Source organism: Budorcas taxicolor, unplaced genomic scaffold (assembly GCF_023091745.1).
Source record: "Budorcas taxicolor isolate Tak-1 unplaced genomic scaffold, Takin1.1 scaffold3465, whole genome shotgun sequence".
NCBI lineage: Eukaryota > Metazoa > Chordata > Mammalia > Artiodactyla > Bovidae > Budorcas > Budorcas taxicolor.
This window is the reverse complement of record NW_026292147.1, coordinates 13381-24074: the sequence shown is the minus strand read 5'-3', so window position 1 is coordinate 24074 and position 10694 is coordinate 13381. Positions and strand designations below refer to the sequence as shown.

Sequence of the window (10694 nt, the reverse complement as noted above, 5' to 3'; positions counted from 1 at the left end):
AAGCTGTGTTTGGGGGGACATTATTGTTTATTGTTGGCCTCTATGGTAGAATCTGTGGGGGACCGGAGAGGCGGTGGTTTACCTGTGACGGAGGTGGCAGTTCGAGTCCATTTATCTCCAACTCGTGAACTTAACCGATACAAAGTTATATAATAGCATTTAATTTTTCGATTTGACAGTTCCATCTATGATTTTACTAATTTTTACTTGTAACTGTAAATGCATCTCTTGAAAATTATTAGGACTGCATATTATGTCTTTAAAACATATTGACATAAAGGACACGTTTCTTTAATTTATGAGCTTCCTCGTTATCTTTTCTTTCCAAAACTACTCATCCTACCCACCTTAGAATTCTATTAAGGGTGGTTCAATTTTTGCCAGTCATTTGTTTGTACGGAGGAGGCACTTTATTTTATTTTTTGAGATTGTTAGAAGACTTCTTTATCTTCATTGAGATTCAAGGTTGCAAATCATTTATATGGATCCTAAGGTAAGTAACGTGTTGCCAGAAAATGAAATAAATCCAAAAATTTCATATTTTGATTTAGTTAGAACTTTCGGAGAAGAGCAAGTGTCCTTTTACTTTCCTCGATCAGGAATTAGTAACAATTGACTTATGTTCATTCCATGAACTTCACAATGAAATGCAGTGGTTATATGGGTTCAAAGAATGCCACGAATGACATCTATGAAATACTTCAAATAGTCCTGTGTAAGTTGTATTGACATCTTCTGCTCATTTTTTAACCTTAAAAAAAGGACTAAATCTTGTATAACATGATGACTCAAGTTTTTAATTGACAGCTTACGGAAGGTTTTTTTGGTTCTCAAAAGTTTCAGATTGATAATTCTATTCTCAGAGTTGATCTTACGTTGGATTATTGGATATACATTACACGTGTGAGTCCACATACACATTGGCAGTTATAACTGAACGTAAGACTTTTTCCTATTCTGACGGCTGGTAGGAGGAATAGAAGAATATCGGCACTTCTTTCCGCAATCAATATTTTGGGCTTTAGCAATGGATATGGCTGAGGATATTGACTAATGATCGATTCGATAGACTTGTCCAAAGAGTTTGGATGTGTCTAATCTGGAAATTATAGAGGAAACTCACCAGCATTATTTAAATCATTCATTTAGTCAAAGCAAACCATTAGACCAAAAATCTGTGTGCTAATAGAGCTTTACCAGTCAATACCAAGGGAAACATTGGTCTCACTGTACTGCCTGGTAAAATGATGTCAAACATGATGAAAAAAAATGAGAAAATAGCTCAATCAATTTTAAGTGTTTGTATATTTTGACATTTTAATTTTAAACGTTTTACATAAAAGACACCGTTAATCCATTAGCTCAAATCTGTTAAATTTGTTATGTTAAAATCACGTGATTCGCACGTTGCGCATAAAAAAATACATACAAAGTTAAATTAGTCATTTAACTTATAACTCATTCTCACAAAACGTCACCCGATCCCCAATTTAAGCTTGTATGCTTTTTATTTTTACGCGTGCCGTGCGAATCACATGACCTTAACTGAGCAAATTTAACATAAATGAGTTAATAGGCTAACAATGTCCCTTATTCAAAATGTTAAGTACTAAAGTATCCGATTTGAAATGATTGAGACCATATTATCAAAACAAGCAAACATTTAGGATTAATTGAGTCATTTTCTCTAAAAAAATTTATGAAGAAGATCAATCAAGTCAAATATAAGGAAGAAGAATAAATAAGAATTTATTTTTGTTATGCTTTATTTTTATTATTTTATCCCAATAAATAGTTCTTTTGTCATTTACCCCCAAAAAAGTAGTCATTTGTCCAGATTGGTTAGCTACAAGTATCTAGACTAGAGAGTCTTGATAGATAGTCCTTAATTTATTAGGTAGTGCATTTAGTCTTAAGATGTCATCTAGTTAAATTCCTTGTTTCAAGGCGTAGTTAGTTAATTTTTTTCTGACAAAAAACATGAATTTTCACCATTTTTAGTTAAGCACTTTATTCTGACCAAAAAAAAAAAAAAAGAAAGAAAGTTAAGCACTTCATATTCTAGAATGCGATTATAAGCTAGATGACCAAAAGCATATATCCAAGTAAAACGCTCCACATTGTTTAATTGCTTAAAATCTGTTGTTTTTTTTTAATTCAAAGGAGATTTAAATCGTACAACATATATTAAAAAATGTCACTTACTAGAATTAATATCACAATTTCTTGCACTTATAGCGAGAGACATATCACTAAACCAAAGGCTTGTTAATAAATATCTAATGTGTTCTGCAACAGGCCATTAAGGTTTAATTAATTGCGGTGTTAACCCCACAAAGGTCCACACAGGCGGCTTGGCATGGATTAGAAATATACTAAGCACCACTAATATGGGTGAATTTACGCTAACCATCAATGTCTTACCACGTTTATTTCTTTAGCAATTTCAAATCACCACTAGGATGATAAAGTTTCTCACAAGTAAAATTTGTCAAGGGATATGATGGCCGTCATCTCAAGTTTAGTAAGCACAGGGTTTTTTTGAGTCCTAATAGGAATATTCCTCGTTGGATTAGATTTTTTTAATTCTAATTATATTGATTATGGTTATAGTACTGTTAATAAACAACTTCTTAGATCTTGGAAAATCTTATATTTTATTGAAGCCAAGAAGGACAGCAATGTGTGGGACAGAATAAGGAATTTGGTTTTACATTCAAAGTGTAGGGTTATCTTCCGTTGGTGAGGGTTTTAAATTTTGTGTTTTAAATTCGTTGTTTTCATGCAAGCACGTAGAATTTACCATTTTTTTTGACTATTTGACTGTTTCGTATCTCCATACTTGTTTTAACTTCTTGATTTTATGGTCAAGTTTGATTCCGGTCCAGCCTAAGTCTCATCAAAATAAAACAACACAAATTAGCACACATCGAATTTGTTGGCCAAGTTCTAGTTTGAATTTTTTGATGTTGTAAAATTCTAAGTATGACAATATATTATAAGTACCTCAATCTAAATTATCTTCTAAAAAAGAAACTTATTAAATTTAATTCTATGTTGACACCTACAAAACAAATATAGAAAAGAAATAACAGTTTTTGATAAGTGGACAACCATTAAAGTAAGGAAAATTTATATAGAAAAAATGAACCTCAAAGTTTTAAGGTAAATATTATTTTACCTTCCATCTCACTCCATTATAACCAGCTTTGAGTGCACATTAAATTGCATAAATCAATTAACCTTTTTTTTTTTTTTCATTTTGTAAGAGAATGTTATACATTTAGGTAATCTGCGTCATAGATAATACTTGCATGAAGTTTTAAATTAGTCATCAATCTTATTTTCTTTCCAAATTGTGCACTGAATTTTTTTTTTTTTTTGATTCATTTTTCCTACTCTGTTACTTTTTTGGAGTTAGTTTTAATGAATTTTTTTAATAAAGTGGACAAAATTTCAATTGCCATACTATTTTAAGAGCACTAAGATTAGATCGTGCCTAATACACATTAATAAACCCAAACTAACAAAAACACTTTGTCATTAAACAACACTTTATCATTAAATTTATAGGATATCAATATTCTACCAAAAACATCTAGATTTTCTAGTTACACCAACAATATTCCACACAAATCATCTAAAACTATTCAAGTCACTTAAATAGTATTCGAGTAAAATGCACCATACCCCCATGTGTTTTCACAAAGTTGCATCATAAATCCTGTGTTTTAAAAAGTCGCGTTATAAACCCTGTGTTATGGAAAACGTTGCATATAACCCCCCGCCGTCTATTTTTCTATCAATTTTAACGTGAGTGTAATACACACGCTTGAAATGCAAGTATGACATTTATCAAGCTTTAAAACACATACAGAAGGACGAAAATACTATTTTTAACATCAGTTGCTAATTGCCCATTGTGTTTTCGATAAGGTTGTAAATGACCCCTTGTGTTTTCGATAAGGTTGTAAATTGCCCCTTGTATTTTTTATAAGGTTTCTAATTGCCCCTATGTTTTTTTATAAAGATGTAAATTGCTCCTTCAAAGATAAAAAAATAAAAAAAATTGACAATCCTAGAGAGAAAAACTATTTCAAAGTGATTTTTCTTCGATTTGAAGTTGATTTTGCACTGATTTAAAGATTTTAATCTACTTGTAGAAGAACGTGATTCCAAATGAAGATACGATTATTGCTAGTTGCAATATGACTTTGAACTTCAAGCATAAGATTTATATTTTTTATGGTGGACATCAATATTCTGTTATATAAGCTATATCTTTTTTTATTCTTTTAATTAAATGATATTTATTAATTTAAGGTTGTAGATCTCCTTAGAAGGTAGACTAGCACATGATTCTGATATTGCAAAATAAAAAATGTTGTAAATACCTCCCTCTAATATTAAAAAAGTGATAAATACCCCCTTCTGATATCAAAAAAGTTATAAATACCCCCTTTGACGGATTTATCTTTAAACGAGGACAATTTTATCTTTTTACAAGGCTAACTAACAGAGTTAAACATAATTTGAGTTTGGGGTGTGTATGCAACGTTTTTCATAACACAGGGTTTATAACGCAACTTTTTAAAACACAGGGTTTATGATACAACTTTGTGAAAATACAGAAAGGTATGGTGCATTTTACTCAATAGTATTCCAACAAAAATATTAAGGAGAAAGTATATATTTATGTGCCTTTCTATGGCAAAACTTCAGCTATGACAGAAATGTTGTGGCATATGACAATTTTACTAGCTAAAAAATGAACATTTATTAAAACCAATTGTGAAAACCTAAAGAAATGAGTAAATTAAAACAGAACATTCTTCAGTGGATGCTTTGAAATGAATAAAAGCTTATTGGGTGATTTAAAACTTTGTGCAAGTTAGTGGCATGTGGGGCAAATTACCACATATATATATATATATATATATATATATATATATATATATATATATATATATATAAGATCAAAGTTATGAGAAAAATAATTTAAGAACCAAAAATGTAACAATAATGTAAGAGCAAAGAATCAAACAAAAGCAAATGAATCTGTTGTAAAAGTAGACATAGCGACTTAGCCAAAAGAACAATATAGACATAACAAAGACACAAAGTTTGCCAAAGTGAAGTGCTAGAGCGGGCATCTGGGCTGACTCGCCCCACAGCTCGCATAGGTCATGGGAATGAAAGAACTAGAGACATAAAGAGTTTTGACCACGAGATTAGGACTTAGAAGTTTATACTTAATATTAACATAAATGGTGCATTATCAAACGTGATTGTCTCGGAAATTATCAATTCTATCTAGTCTTCTAATAATATGAACGCTAGCTAGATTTCAGGCGGCCACCGCAATCTTCTTGACATAATCCTTGAAATAATTTAGTTTTATAAAAAAACAAAAAAGACCTCCTCTTTTCTCATAGGACAAATACTTAGAAGTCAAACTTGTCTCTCTCTTTTAGGCTCAAGGAAAATTGTCAAACAATATTTTCTGTCGGTTATTTCCGAAATACCATCTTTTAATTATTTATCGGGTATATATGTTACACAGTTTTGGCAATTGAGCTTCACAGTTTGTCAATAATGCCCTTTCTTTCTTCGTCCAAATCGTTGTAGTTTCATTGAATTTCTCTTGATATATTTCCTTTTCGGTTCAATACAAATGAAGATACATTTGTCTGCTACCATTTGTTATACTTTTGTTTTAATTTTATCTTCGATACCAATATCCATGTCCATCGACACATTGACTATATTGCACTCTATTACTTGTAATGAAACCTTAGTCTCAGCACAAAAGAAGTTCCAGCTCGGGTTCTTCAGTCCTGGAAATTCGAAAAAGTTTTACTTGGGCATATGGTTCAATATCGTGCCAATTGACATAGTGTGGATAGCTAACAGAGAACACCCTCTCAATGATACTTGTGGTGTTGTTAGAATTGGAAATGATGGAAACTTGATCCTTGTGGAGAAAACAGAAAGGATGGTCTGGTCTACCAGCGTCCATAATATATCGTCAAGGAGAAGCACTGTTGCGCAACTTTTAGACTCGGGAAATCTTGTTTTGAGAGACGGAAATGAAGAAGGAACTATTCTCTGGCAAAGCTTCGATCATCCATCGCATGCCTTGTTACCTGGGATGAAGATCGGGTGGGACTTGTGGACTGGTCTGAGTCGAAATCTTACATCCTGGAAAGATTCAGACGACCCTTCTCCCGGAGAATATACACATGGTCTCGACCTTCAAGGACTACCACAAGTAACAATCTGGAAAGCCGCTTCGAAGGAATTTAGAAGTGGACCATGGAATGGAGTGGAATTCAGTGACTTAACTTACCTACCTAATAACATTCGTTTCTCCACAGAAGTTACCGTAGATTCCAAAGAGGTATACTATGAACTTCGTCTGAATGACAATTCGTCTTTACTGAAGGCAACTATTAGCTATACTGGTGTGCTTCAACTCTCTATACGAGACAATAGCAGCAATGCCTGGAATGTCATGTATGAGTTGCCCCCCAACTATTGTGGCTTTTATGGTTACTGTGGTCCCAATGCTGTTTGCACTATAAGCGATGCTCTAATTTGCAGCTGTATGATTGGATATACGCCTAAAAATTTTCAAGATTGGGATGATCGTATTTGGTCTGGTGGATGTATACGAGAAAATCCATTCAATTGTTCAGAAACAGGACTATTTAAAGAATTACAGGGTTTGAAAATGCCTGATTTTTTGCAGTACGGGGTGAATACGAGTATGTCTCTGGAGGAATGTGAAGCTGAATGCTCCAAGAATTGCTCATGTACAGCTTATGCTAATGCAAATGCAAATGCTACTGGAGCAGGTCATGGTTGCTTGCTCTGGTTTGGAGATCTAATCGATGTCAGGAAGTTAACCATCCATTCAAATCAGAAACTTCACATTCGGATTACAGCTGCAGATCTTGGTAAGTACTGCAATTCATCTATTTCATGTGATATGATCATGAATGGATTAGGCTAAATATTTGAACCTTACCCTTTAATTTTTAACTTTTCTAGTCACTACAAGAAAATTGGTCTGGGGCGACGAAGGTTTCTCGTCGCCCTTTCGTCGCCTACACCCATTGGGCGACCAAAAACCGATGGTCGAGAAAATCCTTGTCGCTATTTTATCATTTGGTCGCATTTTGGTGGCCAAATCGGAAATATATATATATATATATATATATATATATATATATATATAATATATGTAATTTTTTTACATTTCGTAGCCCCTTGGTCGCAATATTTAGAAAAATAAATTATTAGTTAATTTTTATAATTAGCAATTTTATTAATTAATTCGTTAATTTTTGTATCAATTAATTATGCATGGTCGCCCCATGGTGGCCATTTTTTGTCGCCATTAGGTCGCAAATTATTTTTAATATTTTTTTGTTAATTATTTAATTTGGTGGCCATGTGGTAGCCAATTTTTGTAGCAATAATTTGGTGGCCATGTGGTAGCCATACTTTCGTCACCATTAGGTAGCCAAAAAAATTTTATTTTTATTTTATTAATTATTTACGTTGGTCGCCATTTGGTAGCCAAAATTTTTAGCCAATTTTGGTGGCCATATGGTAGCTATTTTATCGTCGCCACTAAGTAGCCAAAATTTTTAATTATTTTTTTTTATTAATTAATTTTCATCTCCATGTGGTAGCGAAATAATAGTCGCCATGTGGTAGCTAAGTTTTTGTCGCCATTTCGTCGCCACACAATAATTTTAAAAAAAATAAAAATTAAATTTAATATTTACAAAACCAAAATTAATTTAATATACGCATATTTAAATATACGTCACGATGCTCAGCAATTTTGAGTACGCCAGTTGCTGCTCCTCAAGTCATGCTTACTTTGATCATTCAACAAAAAGACTATAAACTACTAACTTAAAGTAAAGCTACAACATTACATATTACATAAGTGCAAGTCTTTCATACATTATAACCATAAACACAAAGATAACATAGGAAATATCCAAGCAAGCACTTACAAGGATGGGGCTCTTGAGCATAAGACTCATTCACATAATGCACGACATCAAATGGCTTGACCTCAGCCTCTTGAGCCATGAATCCCAACTCTGGCTCACCTGAAATTAATGTTAGTAAATGATGGTGAGTTTCCACGACTCAAAGAGGATACCCCTCGGCACTTCAACAATAACACTTCAACACTTTAAATAATGCAACACTTAGTAATTCCACATGTAAAAATCACTTAAAATACATTGATTAGGTAACGAAGTAAGTTACCTAACCTCAAGCATATATGTCCATATATTAACCAATTCCGACCCTACTTGATTCCAACTCAAGCTCTAACAACACAACACAAAAGAATGTAAAACAACACTTAAACTAACTTTCTTTAACAATACTTCAATTTTTTAGCAACACATTCCGCAATTACTCAATCAAATAATACCCAAACAACCACCTATCAATTAACCAGCGAAGCATGCACCTAAACCACCCCGAGGGTAGCCCAAATAGCCCCCAAAATCAGCCCAACCAGCGTTGGCAAACCCACTGTCGGCGCTGAAAAATTCAGCCCACAAACACCACAAACATTTCCACCATTTTGTGTTGTAAGGTCATTATGCTATGTAATATTGATACAAGTACGCATATACACTTCATATACAAGAAATAACTCAAGAATCAACTTAAATTTTAGCTAAATATCTCAACAAACATCATAAATAATCAATTATATACGCAATTATTATCTCAACAAACATCATAACAATATCTCACCTACAACATTATTTCAAATATAATATCTCAACACGAATATAAAAGATAGTGAATTAGAAGACTAACTTGAGCCGTAATAGTCTGGTCTATCACACAAAACAAACTCCAATCCTACAAAAAAATATTTCAAAGATCCAACATTAATAAAAACAGAAAAAAATCTACAATAAAATAAAATAAAATAAAATAAAATAAAACAGAAAAAGGGAAAATGTATATAAAAAAAATCTGAAAAAATGAAAAAAAAATAACAGTAAAATAAAAGCTAAATGCACACACACACACACATATATATATAGGATCTATATATAAAAAAAAGGGAAAATGGAAAATAAAAAAAATAGAAAAAAAGGGAAAAAACGAAAAAAAAAAAACTGAAAATAAAAATCTGAAAAAAATGAAAATAAAAAAAATAACATTAAAATAAAAGCTAAATGGATATATATATATATATATATATAATATATATATATATAGGATCTATATAAAAAAAAATAGAAAAAAGAGAAAAACGAAAATAAAAAAAAACAGAAAAAAATGCATATATATATTATCCATATTTATATAGGATTTATATAAAAAGTATGATTTAAATATATAAAAAAAAGGTAAAAACAAAAATAAAAAAAACAGAAAAAAAGAATGCATATACCTATATGTATAAAGTTTAAGCTATACATATATCTATTTTAAGCTATATATATATGTGCAAATAGGTGCACACACACACACACACACACACACACACACACACACACACACACATATATATATATATATATATATATATAGATATACATATACATACATACTATATTCATAATGTAATAAACAAAGTAAAAAATAATACATACCATTGAGGGGTCGGGTAGGGTGGTGGGATGGGGTAGGGTAGGGTGGGGGTGGGGTGGGGTGAGGGGTGGGATGGGGTGGGGTTTTTGAAAGAAAAATAAAAATCTAAGTCTTACTAAAACTAGGGGGCAACGTTCTGCCCCCTGTTTTTAGTAAAAGGGGGCGACCAAAGGGCCACCAAGCCCTTTGGTCGCCCTCTTAAATTAGAGCGCTGCCCTCTAATTTAAGTGGTTCTCACGACCAAAGGGCGACGAGCACTTTGGTCGCCCAAAAACCCTAATTTTATTTTATTTTATTTTTTTATAATTTTTTATTTTTAATTTATATGTTTCTAATTTCTTCGCCCCTTCGTAGCTATTGGCAACCAAATGGCGACCAAAATTTTACTTTTCGTCGCCATTTGGTAGCCAATGACCACCACGAGGCTACGAATTATTATGCAAAATATGGAATTTATTTCATATAATCATTTCTTTTGTTTTAAATGGCTCTTCTAAACTAAATATCATCTTTTATTATAGTCAATCTTCAATTTATACTAATTTATTGATACTAGTGCGAAGTTAGAATTTGATTGGTATACGAAAAACTAATGACAATGCATAAAATCTTCATTGTTTTTCACTTTGTATTTCAGCAAAACTACTTTTTGTTAATTAGAATATAGAAGTATTAATCATCAATTTATTTTCGTGCTCTTATATCTTAAATATGTGCAACTTCATACCATTAAATAAACCATAAAATATATTTTTAATCACAAGAAAATAGATCTAGTACAAATTTGTAATATACTTGTTATTATTAATTCTTATGTTTTAAATTAATCTAACTTCTATGAACATGGACATTTCGTCGCCCCTTCGTAGCCATTGGCGACCAAAGGGCGACCAAAATTTCACTTTTCGTCGCCATTTGGTGGCCAATGGCCACCACGAGGTTACGAACTATTATGCAAAAGATGGAATTTATTTCATATAATCACTTCTTTTGTTTTAAATAGCTCTTCTAAGCTAAATATCACATTTTATTATAGTCAATCT

General features: G+C 31.9%; 1 protein-coding gene across 1 annotated transcript; it reads left to right on the top strand.

Moving 5' to 3' along the window:
* The first annotated feature begins 5743 nt into the window (after positions 1 to 5743).
* Positions 5744 to 10117, top strand: LOC128071318 (uncharacterized). Its single transcript, XM_052664203.1, has 3 exons — positions 5744 to 6963; positions 7054 to 7173; positions 10006 to 10117. The coding sequence occupies exons 1-3, from the start codon at positions 5744 to 5746 to the stop codon at positions 10115 to 10117; spliced, it is 1452 nt and encodes a 483-aa protein (XP_052520163.1).
* Positions 10118 to 10694: the final 577 nt, after the last annotated feature.